Source organism: Ornithodoros turicata, chromosome 7, assembly GCF_037126465.1.
Source record: "Ornithodoros turicata isolate Travis chromosome 7, ASM3712646v1, whole genome shotgun sequence".
Lineage (NCBI taxonomy): Eukaryota > Metazoa > Arthropoda > Arachnida > Ixodida > Argasidae > Ornithodoros > Ornithodoros turicata.
The window spans coordinates 42,169,089-42,190,255 of NC_088207.1; the positions used below are offsets into that span (position 1 = coordinate 42,169,089).

General features: G+C 45.2%; 3 protein-coding genes and 1 long non-coding RNA gene across 6 annotated transcripts; 2 read left to right on the top strand and 2 right to left on the bottom strand.

Moving 5' to 3' along the window:
- Positions 1–50: 50 nt before the first annotated feature.
- LOC135401137 (protein NDUFAF4 homolog) lies at positions 51–1,596 on the top strand. Its single transcript, XM_064633343.1, has 2 exons — positions 51–430; positions 1,110–1,596. The coding sequence occupies exons 1-2, from the start codon at positions 206–208 to the stop codon at positions 1,536–1,538; spliced, it is 654 nt and encodes a 217-aa protein (XP_064489413.1). The 5' UTR covers positions 51–205; the 3' UTR covers positions 1,539–1,596.
- On the bottom strand, positions 1,585–8,896 carry LOC135401136 (polycomb protein eed-like). 2 transcript variants are annotated; one of them, XM_064633342.1, is made up of 13 exons: positions 8,636–8,896; positions 8,412–8,536; positions 8,158–8,304; positions 5,814–5,903; positions 5,649–5,714; positions 5,139–5,264; positions 4,959–5,040; positions 4,716–4,807; positions 4,480–4,613; positions 3,761–3,866; positions 3,540–3,692; positions 3,001–3,074; positions 1,585–1,847 (listed from the first exon to the last, which is right to left on the bottom strand). In XM_064633342.1, exons 1-13 carry the CDS (start codon positions 8,637–8,639, stop codon positions 1,718–1,720), a joined length of 1,329 nt encoding a protein of 442 aa, XP_064489412.1. In that variant the 5' UTR covers positions 8,640–8,896; the 3' UTR covers positions 1,585–1,717. The 2 variants fall into 2 exon arrangements, with proteins under 2 accessions (XP_064489412.1, XP_064489411.1); XM_064633341.1 differs by having other exon boundaries at positions 8,412–8,896.
- Positions 8,897–11,524: 2,628 nt separating this feature from the next.
- On the top strand, positions 11,525–21,074 carry LOC135401139 (sodium-dependent dopamine transporter-like). Of its 2 annotated transcripts, XM_064633345.1 has the most exons (17): positions 11,525–11,666; positions 11,768–11,879; positions 14,116–14,247; positions 14,321–14,493; positions 14,607–14,782; positions 14,851–14,980; positions 15,700–15,834; positions 16,805–16,908; positions 16,978–17,102; positions 17,168–17,280; positions 17,344–17,472; positions 17,543–17,642; positions 17,701–17,801; positions 17,913–18,062; positions 19,094–19,417; positions 19,478–19,642; positions 20,398–21,074. In XM_064633345.1, exons 1-17 carry the CDS (start codon positions 11,649–11,651, stop codon positions 20,851–20,853), a joined length of 2,643 nt encoding a protein of 880 aa, XP_064489415.1. In that variant the 5' UTR covers positions 11,525–11,648; the 3' UTR covers positions 20,854–21,074. The 2 variants fall into 2 exon arrangements, with proteins under 2 accessions (XP_064489415.1, XP_064489414.1); XM_064633344.1 differs by having other exon boundaries at positions 11,540–11,879.
- On the bottom strand, positions 12,321–15,880 carry LOC135401140 (uncharacterized). The gene is made up of 3 exons (XR_010424728.1): positions 15,727–15,880; positions 14,136–14,237; positions 12,321–12,469 (listed from the first exon to the last, which is right to left on the bottom strand). It is a non-coding gene; the product is annotated as an uncharacterized LOC135401140 (long non-coding RNA).
- Positions 21,075–21,167: the final 93 nt, after the last annotated feature.

Consider the following 21,167-nt stretch of genomic DNA (forward strand, 5'->3'; position numbering starts at 1 on the left):
TGTTTCCTGAAGCGACCGCCGGCTGTCGCATGGTCGCCTGCATTTGCCCTCATTACAAATGGCGGACGTTGATACCGCAACCCTCACGAATTGGAACGTGAGTGAGTTGTATGGCCGTTTTCGTTCTCTACCGTGCTCTTTTGAGGCTTTGCGCCAGTTTCACGGTTAATAACAGAATTCTATTTCTTATATATGCATTTATGTGATGGGCAATCGTATAGCAGCGTTCCTGCTTCGCCCTATCAGGGACTTTAATGTAGAAAATCGAGCGCACAGAATAATATCGTCGGAGAAACCGAAGGCGGCTCCAAGACATCCTACAGAGGCGAAGTTTGCAGCAAAAGCAGCAAGTGTGCCCGAGATTTTAGGTGAAAAACCTGATCACCTCGAACGACTAAAGGGCGTTAAGGTCGTTTCCTCAGATGTGCAGGTGAGAATTGCGTGAGCATCCATGAAGTTTCCGGTAGAATCTTGCCGGCTTATTCTTGCCAGCCTTTCAGAGGTTTTCAACGAATGCAACGATCTTGCAGAAATCGATATTGAACGCATTTTTCCAAAAGTTTTCAATGAAACTTGAACCCAGTAAGAGCTATGCTTTAGAAAATTAGACTTGAAGATGTCTCTGACTCCTCTGTTCTACGTAACTTTTCCAAATGGCTTGTGTTGCTCACGGATGCTGAAATTGTCAAGAGGTTCTGTGAGCCAAATAAGAACGGACAAGGTTAACCTGAAGCATAGTGATATTTCTCTATTCTCTTTGTCTCTCTCTCTCATTGATTCGTGACAAAATGAGTAAATGTTACAATACTGTTTACTTCAACATACAGGTGGATCCATACCCTCAGTTTGGGCCATTGTCGGAGCGCGTAGTGTGAAGGGGAGAGAGGGAAATCGAATGTATAAACTGACGTTTTGGATCCCCCATGGATCCATCACTACTTCAACAAAGATGCAGCTTCCAACATTCTTGATTCATAAGAGAGACAACAGCACAAAGCTTCGTGAAACAAGATGCTACATTTCCTAAAGCGATTCAGAGTTTCCATAAAACATTTATTTCATGGTCTAAGACACTTCCAGTGACCCTTTCCCATTGCGATTTTCCACAGCCTGAGGAGACCCAGGGCACGGTCCCACCGGCAGGCAAATCAACAAGGCCCCTTCCGCACATCTCCAAGTCCCCGCCACAACCAGAATTCGGGTATCATGAACCAGCAGTTACTCCAAGTGGCAGAATAACGCTACGACACGCAACACAAATGATTTCTGATGCTGCGATGGATCCACAAAAATGGTCTGCAGAGGCGCTGGCAATGCAGTTCTCCCTGAAGAAGCAGGATGTTGAAGATATACTGAAATACTTCAGGGTCTACAAGGTGCATGTACCAAAAGTGGATCTACCTCTGTTAGGCAAACAGATATTGGGAATAACTAGCATGAGACAGATGGTAAGTGCTGGAAAGAGTAACGAAACGCGTACAAACGAAAGTGCATCACCTGCCGACTCAACATCTGAGAAAACCAAGGAGAAGGGATGAGTACTGTTCGCTACTAGTAGAAATATAGTGATAATTAAAATTGTAATTAATTGTAAAATGGCTTTATTTTTAAATTGCTCATATCACAACTCTTACAGACATCAACATATACATTGAATTAAAAAGTGACAATGAAAATGAACACTTGACTGTGTGGCAGCATGGCACGTACATAAAAATCAGCGAACAACCCTGTCCCAACGCCAGATTGTGGCATCGTCACATATACAAAGCAGAATGCTGCCATCTCTGTTGAGATTGGTTTGGCGGATAGGACTTGCACATTTAGGGTGGGCCAAGACAGTGCTCCTGCAGGGAACGGAAGGTGTTAGCACCCGGCGATTGTCAATGGTGGACGCAGGGGAACGAAGCGTTCAACAGTGCAGTTCACTCAAGAGAATGCCAAGACTGAGTGAAGTACAGTCAATGCAAGTGATAAAAGGATAAAACATTGAAACAACTGTGTTTATTATGATACAAGCTTTCATCAGGTACCTAATGAACACAGTAGTTTCAATGTTTTATCTGTTTATCTGAAGAGAAGTCTATAAAAAGTATACATAACCGGTAAATACTGCGCAACAAGATGTTTCTGTTGCGTTACACTTTTGCTGAAGTTTGACATGCTAGAACTGAGTGAACATTTTCTGTGGTGATTTAAGTCAAAGGCACTGTGACACTCTCATGGTGGTAGTGAATTAAATAATGAAATTTATAAAATAGTGTTTAATTATTTATTTTTATTAATTATAAATATTATAATATATATATTATTAAGCATATACATTATTTTTTATTATATTTTATTAATTATATATTTTGTTAATTATAAATTTATATAAATAATGAAAATTAAATAAATGAATGTGTGTACTGTATCTCTCACTGGTGTGAAACATAACTACTCTTCGATGAATGGGGATGGGTGGGTAGGTTCTCTGAAGAGCAAGTGTTTACGATTCCATTCACGTAACGCAACACACAAGTCATCAGCACACTCTGGAGTGTCAGACACTAGCAAATTTTTTGCACTCCCATCTCATCTGGGTGCACGAGAGCAGATGACAAGCACTTGGGGCTTGAAACATATGGCAGGAGTGCTTCAAAGCTTATGCTCAGAAATAAAATGCTGACATGCTATGTTACGAGCAGTCCCATTTTGAGAAACTCATTTATTTACAACTGTCATCATGCCTTCCCAATTGCTTTTTTTTATGAAATCGCTGTATAGTCTCTGTTCGAAGCACACCCCAATCTTTTCGTAATAGTACCACATTTTCCGCTACACCACTGGTTCCCCCCTCCCTGCTTGCTTTCCCCTTTTTGTATTCTTCTCCAGCACGACCTTGCCCTCACCGCGGGCATACACATTCCCTCACGAAGAATCGTTGCTGTTTATTTATTTCCATTACTAGCAAAATTCTAGTAAACCAACCCAATAAAGAACAGAAGAGGGTATTACCTGCATGTTGTTGGGTCATCTACATCGATGTCCCAGACAAATGTTTTGCCAACTTGGTTGCCGAGAGCCAATATCTTGGAAATAAAAAGCAGGTAGTAATGAAGCCTAGCTTCAAATTCAAATGGACTAAACTCAGATGAAGACTTCAAAACTAGAGTTATTATGCTCAGGCTTGCCACGTAAAGCTGGTACAGCAGTCCCATTTTGATGGGACTGCTGGTACAGATGAGATGGTACAAGATGGATGGATGGATGGATGGATGGATGGATGGATGGATGGATGGATGTATAAACAAACTTTGTGCCTCATATTTGAAAATGGAACAGTGCTTAGCAGCTGCTGCACTTCTGCTTCTGTTTCGTGAACCGATAAAGCTTCACTACCAGGAATCTTCCTAGATCACTTTTGAAGCTACAAAGCTCTCCGCTAATAAAGGTATGTTCCTCGCATTTTATAGACACGCATCACTTTTAAGCCAGCTCGAAATGTACAAAAAGCAATGCACTTATTGTATATATAGCTTGTTAGTGTTGATTACCTTTTGTTCAAAATCCATGGAGAATCTCATGAACCAGATATTACACTCCTTGTAATCAAACCTATGCAACACTGTCACATTAGTGTCCGTACGCTTGACATCCAATTGTTCGAGGAGGCCAGGCTTCCAGCACACAATGGCATTCTCGCACGACTGCACAAAACAAGTATGTGTTGTAACGCCCATTACGCAAGATAACGTGATGATATACGATGACATACCTTTGAAAGCACAAAGTTCCCCAACCATCGTACACAGTCCACATAGTTTCTGTGGATGTCTCTTGTAGTAAAATCCGGGTAATGCTGCCTCACTGTGTTGAAAGGCCTGCATCATAATTTATACAGGAAAATGTGAGAACTAACATATGAGTATTCATTTGACTGTGTTGTAATGAAGTCCTAATTGTTATGTTTACCACATATTATTACTCTTTGCAAGCTTTGCCAGTATGAACAAGTTTGAGAAAGTTTGAGAACAACATAAGTTTGAGAAGAAGAAAGGTCACAAAAAATTTGCATATGATTCAGTTCAGCAGCTTGTTCAGCTGAAGGGCTAATACCCTTGCTGATCGAGTCGCTGCACTATGCGAAGCGGCACTGGAAGCTGGTCTTGGTAAACTGAGAACAAAATCAGGAAGTGGACTTCCGAGACATTTAAAGACTTTTATAGACCCCTGTATGCAAAGCACTGCTCTTTTGACCGAAGCTGAAATTATTGCCAAACATGACGCATGCAAGAACCACAAGCTCCAAATAATTGGCAAGTCAATAGCTAAACTGTTGTTCCTGGTACCCTTTATTATGAACTGTGTCTAAGTAGCAGTATTAAGTGGCAATACATGAAATGAAATTCTGTGTTGGAGCATCTTCAATATGCCTGGTCCTGACTGATTCACAGATGAATCTCTCCTAAAAGCAGCTTGTAGAAAGTTGCTCACCGATCTGATTTGCTCGCATCGTAATGATAAGAGTCCTTTATGGCCTGTCTGAATGTCGCATTGTCCAATTTCCACAGTTTCAGTGAATGGTCCATGCCGCACGACATGATTTTCTGACCTAGCAGGTCAAAGTCCTATAAAAACAACAAAGGTGAGTGGAACCCAACAGATACACATGCTGCAAACTACAGTCACTATTATATAGTGACTGTACTGCAAACTTATCGCAAACTTACTGCACTTAGCACTTCGTCACGATGTCCTTCAACACCACCGAAGATAGAGATGCACTGATCTGTCTTTATATTCCACAGTCGCAGTGTGTGATCTGATAAAGATTAGCAGGAGATGCATGTGCTGTAACTAATTTCGTACAATTGGAATGATGGGACGATGATGGTTTTAAACAACACACTGAAACTCCTGTAGCAACATGAGACACTGACATGGCTGCATTCAAGATTAGAAAAATGGCTCACCTTTGCTAACAGATAACAATAAATTGACATCATGAGGGTGAAACCTAAGCTCATTTACAGCATTGCCATGACCTACGTAGTGCTGAAATGAGAAAGTAACCGCATCTTTTGTACAAACTGTGAGATAAAGACAATAGTTGCACAATGTGGTTATAATATTAGATGAGCAGACAACCGCACCTTCAGGCACTTCATGAGGGCTGGGCTGATAATTCTGATAATTCCCCTCGATCCAGCTACAGCTAGAAGTGGAACGCCGGAAACATCATCGTAGGACCAAGCGCAGGTGTAGAAGTTTTCTTCTTGCTTGTTTTTTTACATAGTCAAGGTTCCTTAGAGTTCTACCAATAGTGCCGCAATAAAGTGTAGCCAGAAAATGTAGCAAAGGAGTGTGCCAAGTTTGATGTGTAGGTCCACGTAGGTTCACATTTACATAGCTTGACACGAATTTACATTTGACTATACTGCTACATAGCACAAGGGGAATGGAAAGTTGTCTAGTTTCATTTCATTTCCAAGTTTTCAATGTGAGTTGGTAGCCCTTTAGTGGAAAAAAAAAAAGAAAAGAAAAGAAAAATCGCACACAAGAAAGGTAAAAAGTACAAATTACGAGTCAAACTTGTATTCGTAAAAAGCTTTAAAATGCTATGTTTTCAATTTCTATTACTAAGAGCATGCGTGATAGGATACATCAGGGTCGGAGTACGACTGCAACAACTTCACACTGCTGCTCTCCAAGCATTCATAAATTGTAACCTGCAATGAAGATATATTTGATGAGGAAAAATTAGGCACCGAGCTACAGGTCAACAATGAGGCCGTAGAGTGCTTGACGAATCAACGTGGTACACTCACTCGATTACTTCCTACGGCAGCAAATATGTATAATCCATCCTTTAAATGTGGGTTAAACTGCACACCAAATAGTGGTTGTCCGTGATCCTCCTGAAAAATATGCGAGCTAACTGAAATGGTTCTTTGCAGCTGTGATGCAAGTCAAGAAACCCTGCAACCAGCAAATCATGCCCGAAACCATCGAGTAGATTTTCATGACAACTGTTCTCGTAACCGTGGAACATGATGTTGGGTTCCACGTTGGGTTTTCCCGAAACATGCGGAACTCAATGAATATTGCTTTGTCGTGTTCGGCCAGCAGCCAAAGTAAGGACGTATATTAGTGGCAGACCACACATTGCAGTGGTAGCACCAAACTCATATTGCAAGCCTCAAATTCCTTCAGCCTTCAAATTCCCTGACTTTTCGATGTTTTCACCGACCATTTCAAACGAATTCCCTGACGAAACCGAACTTGGTGCCTGCACTGGTCTGCAATTTTTCCTGTCTTCAGCTGCTTTTTGGCAGTTTACCTGACAATCCACCGACTTTTCCAGTCACATCAAAATTTCCCCGATAATTCCCGGTTTTCCAGGTTGGTGGACACCTTTTATAAACACGTAAGCTTACAAGTTCCCTAGTAAATGCCACTGAATAAAAACTATGCATATTTTTACGATTGACTTAGAAAGTACGAGGTGGAATCAAAAAGTTCCGAGACGAGGCGTATAGGAAGGCAAGTATCTACTTTAAGTTTGGTTATTATCACCCTCAAATAAGTCCCCTTGTGCACAGATACACAGCTCCCAGCACTTTTCCCTCCTCGGAAGCCCTATTCTCGGAGCACGTCCAGCACCTTCTGCGATTCACACTTGACCTCGTTCACAGTTTCAAAATGGTGACCCTTTAGCCTAAGCGTCATCGTTGGGAAGACGAAGAAGTCGCAGGGGGCCATAACCGGCGAGTAGGGAGTGTGAAAAATGGTGATTACTGTAGAAGCGTTTTTTTCGCGCATTCCTACAAACTCGCGAATTTAAGTTCCCGCGAATAACTCTGGCCACATGAGGGCGAAAATCGTGCGGCACTCGACGCTGTACCGTGGCTACCTTGACCCATTCTACTCCATGCAGCATAGGTAGTTTAAGCAAGCCGAATATTATTTTATCCCATCAGGCAAGATGCAAAGAAATGAAAATTGATCACGCTTTTGTTACCCCTACAAACGCATTGCACTGTACATCTATACCACTATACCACGAAGCCGCTACATGCCTTGCCCAGCCGTCTCGAACCAGCCTGTATGATAGTATGACATCTCAGCCCAACTGTTCAGTGCCCCGAGTGATAATGAATGAGAACTGCTAAAATGAATTGGCTGACCTGCACACGGCCAGTACTGTGGCCTTCTGCATGGTCATTGGTCCCTAAAGGCCATTGTACAGGAATTTTCCTCCCATGTCTGTGAGGAGAAGAAAGGGAATGACCTAGAACGCCGCATATATAAAAAGCAAAAATATTTTCCACGCAGAAAAAACCACTTCTACAGTATTCTGCTGTGACCCACAACTGCTGAGTTTCTGTCACGAGTTTGCGAAGAAAAAATGCGAGTTTCTGTTCAGGGGTCTGGGTCCTCGGCACAAATTTTGGTGCAATGTGGTGCATGCCTAAAACAGATGCGAGGATTCCCTGCACTGTGCCACATGACACATCGACGATATCAGCAATGTCCCGAATGGTTCTTCTATTGTCCTCGTGCACAGTTCCCTTATCACATTGACATTTTCGGGGGTTGTGCTCGTGCATGGCCTCCCTGGCCTCTCCTCGTCTTCCAACGATGTTCTGCCTCTCTTGAAGCACGAGTGCAACTAAGAACACTTTGCACAACTCCTTTTCATAAGCCTGCTGGATCATCTCAAATGTCTCTTCGCAGGTTTGCCGCGTTTGATGCAGAATCCAATGTTTGCTTTCCGCTCCAGCTTGCACTCCATACTGAAATCGCAATGGCTCTTGTTCATGTGGTCACAAAACCATGTGTAGCACAGCAACCAGCATAAGAACAAACTAAGGTCATTGACATAAACTTCTGTGTGCTCATCCCTGTGGTGCCATCTCTAATTGTGCTACAGAACTAGTCTCATAACTTTTTGATCGCACCTGGTATGTCGGCTACTACAGTGTCAGTACCAGCACAGACATGTAAGTGCCACAGGAGAGTACAAGGTAATGAACGTTGAAAACCTCCTGTTGCAAAACTACAGTTGGAATTCACATAGCTGATGCATTCAAAACTACTACAGGGAGCAGTTCAGTTGTGGTGAACAATCTTTGGATGCATGGGCGGTTTTCTGAGCAATACAGCAAGTACCTTTATGAAAGTGGAAAATTTATAAGCTAGCTTGCAACGCCTGTTCCGCCCTTTGCGTCCTCTGCCTCTTCGCACACGATTTGTGGGTGTATCACTGCGGGATGTGTTATCGGCGGTTGACGTACTGCCAATGCTTGAAGTTTCATCCTGCAATACATACACGTATTTACTACTATTCGTAATGTAAACGTCTCTCTGCGACTCCAGTATGACATATCATGCTTTACACAACACAAAACACAGCAGGTGCTCACAATGTCGTCCGGAGAGTCGTCTGAGTGATCAGAGTGATACATTGAATTCCTTGTTTGATGCGATTTTGTGTTCCTCGTTGAGCTGGAACTTGCTACTCGATCACCAAACTCAATGTCAGACATCACTGAAAATGGCGAGCCCATGAAACCAATGGGAAAATAGTTCTAACTTGCATGCAGAATCGCAACAACCGGGAGACGTAAAGAAAGGCAAATTCACTCACACATACAAAAAACACCGCGTTTCGTCAGGTCGAACCTCAGCGCCGAAGGCAGTGTGGCCGGCGTCCGCGTCGGAGCCGCGAAGGAATAAAAGTCAACCACAATACGCGAGCATTATCTAACCACATGGTGATAAGGAAATCGCCAAATAAATGTGTTATCAAGTTTTATCTACTTCATCTACGTCGAACGACCAGCGAAGGATAGGCCGCCGAGCCGCCGCTTCCGCCGAGGGAGGTTCTCTGTCTTCCGCCGCCGCCGCTAGCCCTGCTGCACGATGCGCAGTTTCCAGAGGCGCGGGAAATTTAATTCACTTATGTGCTCTGCTCGAGAGGTCGCTTTGCGATTGCCCATATTAGCGGAGAAGCCGCATGCAACCCATGGAGGCTCCCTAGCCCATATTTCTCATTGCATTAAGCGTGGCCGACTAAGGCAAGTAGTTCAATCACATCCATTCCCCCAGGGCGTCAGTCGTGACGTTGCCCACCCCTGGGAGGCCGACAACGGCGAGCCCCTTCATCAGCACCACCACCACCAGTTCCATCACCACCATTACCGTGGTGGTCACCGCTTCTGAAAAGGATATCGCTGTTCTTTATTATGAAGCATCCAAATAAAAAAATGGAAATAAGGATGTGTGGCGAGAGAAGTGTGGCGTTATTTTGGCACTTTGGTTCTACACGATGGTGAAAAAAAGCGAAAGATCGGGTATGAGAGCGATGGAGACAAATTTTGGAGTCAAGGAGAAACCCAGAGAGGGATGAAGCAGAAATAGTGGATCAAGTGGAACATAAAAATTCGTATTAAAAAATTTACTTGTCTGAACGTTATGGGTTCAACGCTATTTATCTCGGGGGAGATTTTGACATTACTTCTGAGCACTTTTATCGAATTTAGTTCGCGAGAAATTGATTTTTCCCAGTTGATATCCGAAATTTGCGAAGTCAACCTCACGTTTTTTGACAGAAACAGAAAGCGCACGTCGGATTTACCCCATAGCATTGCAAAATACATTTCCTATTACTTTGGTAATTGCTCAAAAAAGAAAAAAAAATTGCAAAAAACTGTCATTTCGAGGCGCGCAAATTGTCGGCCGAGCTCAGTTTTCCGCGCTCTCGTGCAGCCAGGGCGATTCCGAAACTTAGCCAAAACTATCTTCACGGATACTATACACATACAACTGTCAAAGTTTCATTCAGAATAACCAAGTCGTTTTCGAGGAAACTGTCGAAACGTGCTGTAGTAGCAGACGATGAAACCTGCGTTCAATCTCATGCAACGTCACGCATGACGTCGGCCTGCGGGTACGTCGCCGTTGTCATAGCAATTGGAACCCGCAGAGGGACCTTGGGTTGAGTTATCCCCTTTGCTCTCGAAATGGGGACACTCAGACATATATCTCCGCGAGCGGAGAATGTAGCCCGTGCATTGGCTGTGGGGTCTCCGATAATGTGGCGCACAATCGGAGACTTGGAAGCTAGCCCTGTCACGTCGAGACTGGGAGGTACCCGGGTTCGAATCCCGGTGCCGGCTGTGCTGTCTGGGGGTTTTCCTGGGTTTTCCTCAGACGCTTTAAGACATATGTCGGCACAGTTCCCCTAGAAGTCGGCCCAGGACGCACATTTCCCCAGGGCGTCAGTCGTGACGTTGCCCACATACGTGAGGCCGACAACGGCAAGCCCTTTCACCACCACCACCACCACCACCACCACCTTGGAAGCTAAGTCACGCGTTTTCTTTCCGCGAGTATTTAATGTGGTTTTTGAATAAACACGCACTCCTTCTCCATGTACGTCGTCATCGACACTTCACTTCGAAACATGATCAGTGTACAACGGGGATTGTAATGGAAGCGCACGTAATATATTTTTGGTCGGAGCTGTAATGCGACCGCGTGCGCCGATGGCCGACGACTTTAGATTTGTGATTTTGGGTGGGGTTGTCCTGCGACTTATAACTTGTCTCTGAGGATTAACATAGTTGTTCTAAACCACCATGTGGGCCACTTCTTAAAATGTGCGTTTTTTGCATGAGAACTGAGAGAAAATGTACAAGACTTGCCGCGGTCCCCACTCACTTCTGAAAGTCGTCTGCTCACGCCTGTGCACTAGAGCGCGCTGAAGCAGACGATATCTGTATCCTATCACGGACTTCCCGCGGGGCGACGTAGCCTTTCTTATTGTTGCCAACACAGATCGCGGCATGCCTTGCAATAACCGTGACGTGCTTTGTCGGGTGAATTTGCAGTATTCCATTTTCAACAAAGGGCAATAGAATGGTACACTTTATGAGAGGGGCCGGGGGCACGAGACTGTCCCTTTAATGCAAGATAATGCGGAAGAAAAACGGTATCCCGCCCTTTCCTGTTTCCTTCTCACTCTTATTTCAGAAAACTTTGCCTTGCAACCATGCTGCCTTTATCAGAAGCAGCTTGGAAAAGGGAAAGTGAAAGGGCAGGTACATGGCCAGCAATTTGCGCGCCTCGAAACTACGGTCTTTGCACTTTTCTCCCTGCTATAACCACTGCAGTAGTGAATGTGTTTTGCAGTAGAATGGGGTAAATCCGACATGCCCTTTCTGTTCCTGTAAAAAAAAAAAAAAAAAAAAATCGTGAGATTGATTTGGCAAATTTCGGAGTTCAATTGGGGAAAATTCAATTTCTCGCGAATTAAATTTGATAAAGGTGCTCAGAAATCATGGCAAAATCTCCTCCGAGATAAACAGCCTTCACCCCATAATGTTCAGACAAATACTAGATGTTTTAATACGATTTTTTAACACGTTAGGTAAAACACCTTGTATATATAAGTATATACACGTATACAATGTCCTTATCGGCCATAATTAGAAGGCATAGTTACAACGAGACCTGGCCAATTTCTCGTGAAAGTGTGAGGAAGAAGAAGAGCTGTGGATGCACGCACCGAATGCCGGAGAACATCGAACCTTGGAACATAGCTTTACCTGTTCCCCACAGCTGTACTGAAGGTCGTCTCTCACACTAATGGTCACAACATGGGAAGTGAATACAATGTAAGTAAAAGTGCACTACGTTCCCACAAGGAGAACAGTGACAAGAAATTTGTAGGGGGCACGACCAAAGAATGGCATTACTTCGCGTCTTCCGCACGCAGGTCTGCGCACCGTATCCAAGTAGAACTGACAAGCTCGTCATGCTTTTCATCATGACTGCAGGCAGCGCGAAAGCTACGCAGTTTCCAACCATGTTCATCGTGTACGGCGGAGGTACGTTTTCTTTCTCTGACGTTAACGCCGTTCCAGGACTTTCGTAATGGCGTATAGTTCTCTTGCGGCGCTGGCAGTGTAACGCCGTTGCATTGTCAGCTAAGAATTCGCTAAAAATTAGCTCAACACGACTGACGCTAATGGGTTTTATGAAGAAAAAAAAAACGATATTAGGAAAAAGAATACCAAGTGTAGTAATACAATAATACTGGCGTAGTGAATATAATAAATATTGGTGTACATCGAGTCCGAGATACAATACTCAGTAAGCCTACAGCGCTACATGAGAACTAGAGAGTACTAGTCTAGTAGTAATACAGTCACTAGTCCACATCAGAGCTATAAAGTAACATACATAAAAGAGCTCGTTCACTGTTTATAACGTACAACAGTGCAGAAACAAGAAGTATATTTTAACTGCGCCGAGCGTGTGAATGGGCGGTTTGCAACTTCCTGTCAAAATGACGTAAGGGAAGTTGCACTGTCACGTGGATGTACGCTTCCGGTTCGAAGTTCTACTGGAGTCGCATAGCGTCAGCGTGTTTTCAACGCAGAAATGGGTGGATGTTCGGCGCTTAACTGCACCAAATCTGCGGAAAAAGGACATCAAATGTAACGCGCGCACCACGGGATCCTGCGACTTTCGAAAAATATCACCAGCGTAAAACAAAATTGAACTAAGGGGTGTAGGCACTTGTTACCAAATGCCGTGCACTTACTATGGTGAATTGTGCGTGGCTTTGATGACATTATAAACTCATAATGTGAAAATAATTTCATGAAAGTCACAACTTCGTCTCGAACTAAAAGGAAACGACTACATGCGTATGGTCCTCAGAGTGCAGAAGATCGCTGAGAAAAATACTGCCTGTTCATTTTGTTGTACCATATCTGAAACGTTGCTTGTTAGCATTGTTATCTGAAACGTCAAATTGACCGCGTTGTAACGGAACATTTCGCAGGACGAAAGATCGCGATTTTCAAAGCGCGAGCAAAACGAAACCGAAACAGGCGCGAAGCGTCGCGAAATCTAAAAACTTCGTAAAAAAAGAGAGAAAATTACGTGCAAGGTATTTGTAAAAGTAACTTACTTGTTTGGGGGGTAGGAGTTCCTGAGAGAACTAGTCTTGGTTATTGTTTAAGCCGGACTTTATGAACTTTTGCTTCGCTTCAATTAAGTCTGCAGTCTCACTCTTCGCCAGATATCGGGAAACTTCGTCAAGGGATTGCGCCGCTCGTGCATGTCTCTTCCTGACGACATTGACACCCTTGGAAAGCTGGTTTCTTTGGCTAGAGCGCTACAACCTCAGTTTTTAGATGGAGGTCTCTGCTAGGGCGCAGTGAAGCCGAGAATGAGATACTGTTCGCGAGACTTCTATTGTTCAGCAAGAGATCTAGCGAGAACAAAATAAGTTAGCACCGTTTAGTTTTGTGCTCCGTGTCCTTTCACGATTTGCTGAGGGCGCTACAACGCGACATTATTGATATACGTGGTATGGTTAATTTACAATGGCTTGTTCCAATGGGCTTAAAAATCTTACTTCTGCCGCTGGTCGGCTTGGACCGCACTGCGATGAAACGGCAGACAGGCCGTGGATTGGATACGCAGAATGGACCTTTTTCACGTACGCGTCGTATCCAAGCGGCTCTCCTGCGAAGCACGCTCGGAGCGCGTCAAAACAAATCCACGTGGTTAGCACGAAGGACCAAAACCGGTCCGGAGTGGGACCGACGAGCTCGCGCCGTTCGTGCGGTCTCCCCACTGGTCCCCATACTGCGCTATCCAATGAAGACCCTCTCCGTCGCCTCAAGGTCATGCGCATAAGCCGTTGTGTAAAAGGTCCATTATGTGTACAACTATTCCTAGAAGTTGCAGCGTAATCAAAACATTTGCAGCTGAGTTACGACGCCAGGAATGTACCTACTGAAAATAAATTTTGCTGATAGTTGCATCAAAAACTGAAAACGTGACACCCTATAGGCCAAAGGCACCAGCTTTGCAACGGTATCGGGATCATCAAGAACATACACGCACAGAGCGCCCCCTTTTTTTTTTTTTTGAGGGGAGGAGAGGGACCGCAGCGTTAAGCGAAACTAAAATTTCGGACCGGAAGTTCGAAGTCCCAGCATGCGTAGCGAAACCTCTCCACATGAAAATAACCCTTTGCGGGTAACGAAACTGCCTGATACAACGGCCAAATCACACAATTCACATCAGTGACACGTTGACGTGCAGTGCCGTTCATGGTAGCTTACCTGGTATTTCTGCTGACCATTGCGATGCCCATTATGCACCTGGAGAGCACTCTTGGTCAGTTCTCGGGCGAAGGCAACAGCGGTACCTTCAGCACCGTGCCTCTTTTCATGGGTAATAATAATCAGAACAGGAAATTCAGGGTCAACAGAACAGCTTGAGTACACCACGTTGTGTATGCTTACAGGCTTGGGCTACACTATGTCGCTGTACGCGACCCTGCACGCGGTTGGAGACTCGATTACGCTGTCTGATTGCGTAATGAACCTACTGAGCGTGCTGCTCAAGCCGCCATGGGCAGAGTGTCATCCCAAGTGGGTGCTTCATAACAGAACATGCTACGTTCCTCGTTCAGGAATGGTAAATATACATCTGCCCGTTTGTCCAGTGCAAGCACGTAGTCAGGTGCCTCTTGTGCGTACGCGTGGAAACGCTTTCCGAAATCAAACGTACCCCCTTGTTCCCTATTGCAGACTTTGTGCCGAACAGTTCGAAGCCGCCTGATGGAGTCGTACAAGAGCGTAGACTTGAGTGAGGGTCTTCCAGTAGTAGACAGAGGGAGCGTAGTGCTTGTACCCTCCAGAGTTTACGTGCTCAAGTCAAACGCCTGCACAGATGGTCTCTACAGTACGCTACAAAACTATTACCTGTGAGTAGTTCAACACCTCGTTCGGCGTGCTGTACGTGCTATGTTTTACCGCCGGTTACATTTTGCAGCACTCGACAACACACTTGGGCGAACTCAAAAGCCTACGGCGAGCTTGAGGGTTCACCACTTTTCTCCATGGTTGCCGTCTGGATGTTGGTTTTTGCAATGACATATAAAGGATTCATCAAGATCAAACGCGTGAGAGCTGTATCAGTATGGAGAGTTTTGGCAAACCGTTGATAACGTGGGCTTGCGTCGAACCGTATCAATCGGACCTAATCAGTGGATAAGATTCTGAGTCACACACGACTGCGATTGGCCCGATAACCTTACCAGCGGTTTGCAAAAACTCGCTCTGCGTACGGCTTAGGGTTCTTCGTTTTTTGGGTTAAACCCGATTTTTCACGATAGTCCCCCCCCCCCTCCCCCCGTACATGGTCTCAAGGATTCGGGTAAAACCCGATATCTACCCGAAATCCTCGCAGTCCTTCAACTTGTCGTTCTATAGGTAAATCGTAGGGAAAGTGAATCATAATAACAGCAAAGAGAGCTATTTGTGACAACCTATTAGTAATCCTTTTGTAACCCCTCCTACAGGAGTCAAAGGCGAGCGTTTATGGAGCTCGGCGGACAAGTGTTTCAATACCGCGGTAGTTCACTGTCCCAGATCCGAGGGGTTCTGGTTTTTCGTCCCGTCTCACAGCAGTGGCTTGTTTCATATGCCTTTCGTTTCACCCGAAAATTCCACGATGACATATCAGAGATCGTAGCGCATGATTTCTCCCCGAATTCTCGTTTATAAATAGCACCCGGTCCACCCTCCCCCTCGACTTTGAAAAACCATAAAACCCGAAAACGAAGACCTCTAGGCCGCATTCTGTGTTCGTGCTGCTCACCGTTTCGGTTTCTGCTTGCAGTTTTTTTACGTGGCTGCGTTCACGTACCTGACCACGATGGCACTGCTTCTGTTGAGGGGAGTCACGCTGTCAGGAGCCATGGGCGGCCTTTCGATGATCTTCTACGCGGATTGGAGCTGCATCGTTAATCTAGAGGTAAAAAGCCCTAATTGGGTAAAAAGCATGTGCAAAGCATGTGCCAAAAAACCCTGCTTCATTCGTCGAGCAGTGAATCGGGAGCCTTCACAATATTTTCGCTGCGCGGTCGCCGCACAGAAATGGCTCGAAGAAGCAGCCACGAGCGCTGCGACGGGACCTTGGAGCACCGGCTTGATCATGCAGGCACTGGGTCATGCAGCCGCGAGGTGAAATTTCCAACTGAAAATTCGCCTGGTGTACGGATGACGCCGCAGAGCTATTTTCGGCAGACTTCTCAGGTCACGGAATGACGTCAGAGACTCTCATTCTCTTACGGACGCTCTGAAGGAGGGGAGAGGTTGCCAGAGCGTGAGCAGACCCGATACCTCTCTCTCGTGCTAGAAGTCAATCGTTGTCCTCGCGCGACAGCGCATATTACGTGTTGCACAATAAGCCGCAGCCCGAACGAAACACTTGTTCGCGGTGGGCATCACTGCTCTAGGGCACATTACACGTGTATGTCGAGATATGTGCAAGCGCTTTAAAAGGAGGAATGATGTGACATTTAACGTGACTTAGAACCCTGTCTCATCTGTGAAGCGCTAAGTTGGGGATTTTTGAAAGGTGTGCGAACAGTATAGCCCGCGCTCTGCGCCCTCAGTGAAGGTGCTCAGAGAATAAACCTCGGTGCTGCTTACGCTAGCCAGAAAGTACTTTTCCGTAGATTTCAATGAAAGCAATAACAGAACAAGCAATGTAGCGCAAAAAGTATGAGTAACCATTCTTCTCACAAATCGCCGAAAAGCAACAACTGCAGAAATCAATCCTATCAAATGCTGGATAACGACGAGTAATGAAGGGTAGGAATGACCCTAAATACACGTGTAGTTGATCATAGTAACTGGAATGTGTCCGCTTGTGAAACCGAAAGACTCCGTCACAAATGGCTTCCTATAAGCCCGACAACTTATATATTCCATCGCCGCAGATGTGGTTCAACGCCCTCTATATCTCTCTGGAGAGCGTCGGTGTTACAGGAACCATTTACTTGGGCGTCGTGAAGTTCAACAGTTTCAAGAACGATTACAAAGAGTATGGGTTGTTCAATCTAGATGGCCAGGTGTGCCCGGTATTCCTGCATGTGTGCTTACCCTGTTTCAGCGATGTCAAGTTTGTGCTTGTCGCGGATACGGCGTCGAAAGGTATAGGAACAGCGATTACGTTCATGTTCCTAGGCCATCTGTCATCTAGTATTGACGCTGACATCAGCGTTCTCGTCCGCACCGGTAAGCTATAAATGTTTGGCACCAAAATCTACGGGTGATTATTCGTTGGTTACTACCGTGAATAGACTTCAAATTCATCATCAACATCACTCCACAAGCTGTGGATATTATCAGTTACCCAGAATTTTGGAGTCAGGTTCACTCTATATGGCTGCTGTCGACGATCCTGCCTAAATTCGTAAGTTTCGGCACAGATGTTGTAGGCACTGCCCTCGTGCATGCCTACAAGTACGTCTTGCAGATGCTTGTTCCTGACATCCTGATGGACGTCCTCTCACCTACCTACATACCACTGCTGGAATACAGAACCATGGCTCATTTCTTCGTATGCACTTTCCTTATCTTGGTCAGCATCCTCATCTGTTCTCCAGTACGTTGTACTCCTTACCATTAGTGCTGTTCGTAACGATATCTACTCAACTCCGTGGCTCAACTTTTAGGTTGGCATGAGTATCGCGCAAATACTGGTACACAACCATGACCAGAGAGTGCGATACCTAATACTGCTACTAGAATCCGTCGTTATTTTGCAAATCTACGGTGGGTTTATTCGGAACGACCCTAAGCGGTATCACCAAAGAGCTTCCCTTTATTGCAGGAATGCGACGGCTGCTTATTGATTGCAAGATGATGGCGAACGACTGCCCAAGCTTGCTCGTGAGACTTTGTTGGACTTCTATTGTCCCCTTGACGACGCTCGTAAGCATTTGATATCCTTCAAATTCTCCCGAGATCAAGTGCCTGACACGTGGTGAACTTCATTTGATTTCCCCGTGCCATTTATTGGTACGAATTGCTTCTTTTACTCAGGTGTTCTTGATAGTGAAGATATATGTTGACACCGTGGAAGAATTAGCCACATTCCCTCTGTGGGTCAGAGCTCTTTGTTCGTGGTTCGACCTCGTGGAACTTAGCTTCATACCTGTCTTCGCTGCTGTCGTCCTGCATCACGCACATTTCGTATGTATCTAGCATCCCCCCTCTCCCCCCATTGCTGTCATTAGTCTTGGTTCCCACAAGAACGGTCGACGAATGTTGTACACTCTTAAAAAAAAGGACTAATTTTACTCCTTTTGGGGGACTAAATGCATTGCCACAAGAAATAGTCCCTTTCGGGAGTAAATGCACGGGAGTAAATGAATGTCAGAGTGGATACTGCATTTCACGCTCTGTTCTCAGAGACCCAGGTACATAGCAATTCGTGTGCATGCATGAAAGTACTTTAAAGCAAACCGTCAACCGTGATATATCGAGTGATATAAAATCTTGCGCCATACATATGGCACAATTTGCGAAGAAAGATGCGCTAACTGTTTCTTACTCTGTGTGGCTGGAAAATTGCTACGTTGGCTGAGTTATACAGCGGACAGCCTTATGCCGTTCAAATTGACCAAGGGCACATATTTACGTAGACTGTTGCACTCGGGAGACCATTCGCGAAGTTCAGTGACAATTTGCAGTCCTGGGGAGTAAATGGCGGGACTAAATGTCGGGTTAGGGGACTAAAACGGGGAGCAATTGCAGACTAGGGGAGAAGCTGCAATTACTCCTGATGTTACTCCTTTTTCTTTGAGTGTACGGTACAGTTTGCGAAGAAAGAAGCGCTGACTGTTTCGTACTCTGTGTCGGTAGAAAATTGCCAAGTTGACTAAGTTATGCAGCCTTATGTCATCAAATTGACCAAGAGCGCATATTTACGTAGTGTTCCATTCGGAAGACCATGTGCGCAGTTCAGCGACTATTTGCAGTCCCGGGGAGTAAATTTCGGGGTTAGGGGGACTAACTTTTGGAGTAATTGCTGCCTAGGGGACTAGAAGCTGCAATTCCCCCATTTTACTCATTTTTTTCTCAGAGTGTACATGTCTGTCTGTAATATAATGTAACCGCGATGTCTCTGTTTGCAGGCAGGCGGCTAGTTCGCACATACTTTGCTATGGTACTATTCGCCACAAGCAGAGATATCCTTTTACACTCATTTTAAATCCGCGCAGAACTTACGACAGGTCTTAGCACCGCTGCCCACGTGGGGTCCTGACAGATGGGAGCTACAGATGATGTATCGTCAGCTACTGGCTGCTGAGGGCATGCATGTGGATGAACTGAAGAGGAGGGAATTCTTAGAGGCCCCCAAGACGCTGAAGGTTAAGACACCCGTGTACCTTGACCTACGAGCCGAATCCACCGCTGGCACGTCTACCGACCGTATGGGAACGCATGTAGTCGTCATCACTGAGCGCTCCCTGCCGAGCACGAGTGCCACTCGCTACGAAAGCACTGGCGAATCTGACGCATCTAAGGCAAAGACAAAAGCAAAAGTGCGTGGCGTCATTGGCGGTATAGCGCTTGATGCAAGTTACCAGTATTGTCACTTGCAGTGCCAGAGGCGGGACTCCGGTTCACTGGCCGTGTCTCGAAGGCTATCCTCGGTGCGGGCTTCTGCTGAAAGGGAATGGCAGAAGCAGCGTTTACTCAGGGCTTCCCCATCTCCAACAAACGCCATCGGACAACAGGCAAATGCTGACGAGCACCATCTCCAGGAAGTAAGCGCGCACGCTGTTGTACATATCCGCTTTCAAGCGTGCATTCGTACAGTTACCTGAGCTCCCGGGCTGATCAACCAACACAGATACAAGCGTCACGGGATTGTTGTTGAATTTTTGTATATAACGTTTGGCGAAGCAGTTACTTCATCGATAACTGAATTTTTCTGTTTGCTTACCAGCTGCTATTTCTACCGTAATTTTATTATAATTTGCATAAATTGCGCCTTCGTTATTCAGATATTCAACACTTATGATATGATTCAACACTTCATAGTTATGATTTAGGCTGATTTCAACAATGGATGCCAGGCACGAACTGCACGATGCGTGTCGTTATCGCATTGTTATTGTTACCAAAGAATCATATCTTGTGGTATATAGTCTACAGGGTGTCCCAGAAAACGTGTCTTTGAATTATAATAAACTACACCACCTAGAGTCATGCGGTCAATGGCATTTGTTCTTACTGGGTTTTTGCCACCTCCTCGTGTGAATGTCGTGTAACGTAAATTTAATTATGTAAATTTTTGCGAGCTTAAGTCGGAAATTTGCCTAGTAAAGGTCACTTTTTTACCCCACCAATGTGAAGAGCGTGTCTAATTTAGTCAAATTAATGATAATTGACAGGGATATCCAGAAGCTATCCCATCGGAAAAAATAGCCGAACATCACGAGTATGAACATTCGCAGTCTGTACACCAGCTGGCTCGCTTGTTACCTCTTTCTTCTCTGAATTTATGATTTGTTTGCAGAAGCCTGCGACCGAAGACAAGGCCCCCCTTCCAGTGCCAGCATCCCGGTCGCGTGCTGCACTTGACGATCACGAGTCCATACAACAGCCGAAAGTCGACGGAACTTCAGAAAGGCGACTAACATTACCGAAACAGAACACTATTACGATGTCGTTGAAGCAAATGGTACGCTATCTCCTCGGAATCAAAGATCCTGCTTTGGAAGTTCAACGAAGTGCTACAGAACCACTTCGCGTTGCAAAGACTCCGGGGATACCCGAGCCAAAGGTAGAGGAAGTGTCTGGCAAAGAGCTAGCTACCAGCACAAAATATATTCCTACCGAAGAGGGCATTCAGCCCAAGGAGAAAGATGCAGTGGACCAAGTTGGACAAGAGGGGGATTCTGGGCCCGTGGAAGAGGCGAGAAAACGCAGGAAACGCAGAAAGCGCAGAAGGGGCCCGAAAGGTACAAGCTAAATGTAAACCTAAGAATCGCAGAGGGAATTTAAGATGGCGAAGAGTCAGCTACACTACGTTGTCTCAATTTGAATACAGCACTTATGGTACAGTGGTCCGGTGTGATTCTCATGAAACGAAATCGTAAGAGACTGTCACTGTTTCGAAGATTGCATTGCATACCGCTATACCGGCATGCAACACTAGTAGGAACAGAAGCATTAAACCTGAGAAATATTGGAGTGTAGGTGTTTGAGTGCACTAGTTGCGGTCCCCCTGGATACCGCGGAATAAAAATGAGGCGATTGTTTCATATGGCCAAAAACAATGCAATG

Excerpts from the sequence above, each read along its gene's own strand:
- LOC135401137 (XM_064633343.1), top strand. The coding sequence starts at position 206 with ATGGGCAATCGTATAGCAGCGTTCCTGCTTCGCCCTATCAGGGACTTT. Across the intron at positions 431-1,109 it reads TCGTTTCCTCAGATGTGCAG|CCTGAGGAGACCCAGGGCAC; the intron begins GTGAGAATTGCG and ends GATTTTCCACAG.
- LOC135401136 (XM_064633341.1), bottom strand. The coding sequence starts at position 8,555 with ATGGGCTCGCCATTTTCAGTGATGTCTGACATTGAGTTTGGTGATCGA. Across the intron at positions 5,265-5,648 it reads AGTCGTACTCCGACCCTGAT|CAAGAAGAAAACTTCTACAC; the intron begins GTATCCTATCAC and ends TAAAAAAACAAG. Across the intron at positions 3,075-3,539 it reads CCATGGATTTTGAACAAAAG|ATATTGGCTCTCGGCAACCA; the intron begins GTAATCAACACT and ends TTTATTTCCAAG.
- LOC135401139 (XM_064633344.1), top strand. The coding sequence starts at position 11,738 with ATGGCATTACTTCGCGTCTTCCGCACGCAGGTCTGCGCACCGTATCCA. Across the intron at positions 14,248-14,320 it reads CACCGTGCCTCTTTTCATGG|GCTTGGGCTACACTATGTCG; the intron begins GTAATAATAATC and ends GTATGCTTACAG. Across the intron at positions 15,835-16,804 it reads GCTGCATCGTTAATCTAGAG|ATGTGGTTCAACGCCCTCTA; the intron begins GTAAAAAGCCCT and ends CCATCGCCGCAG.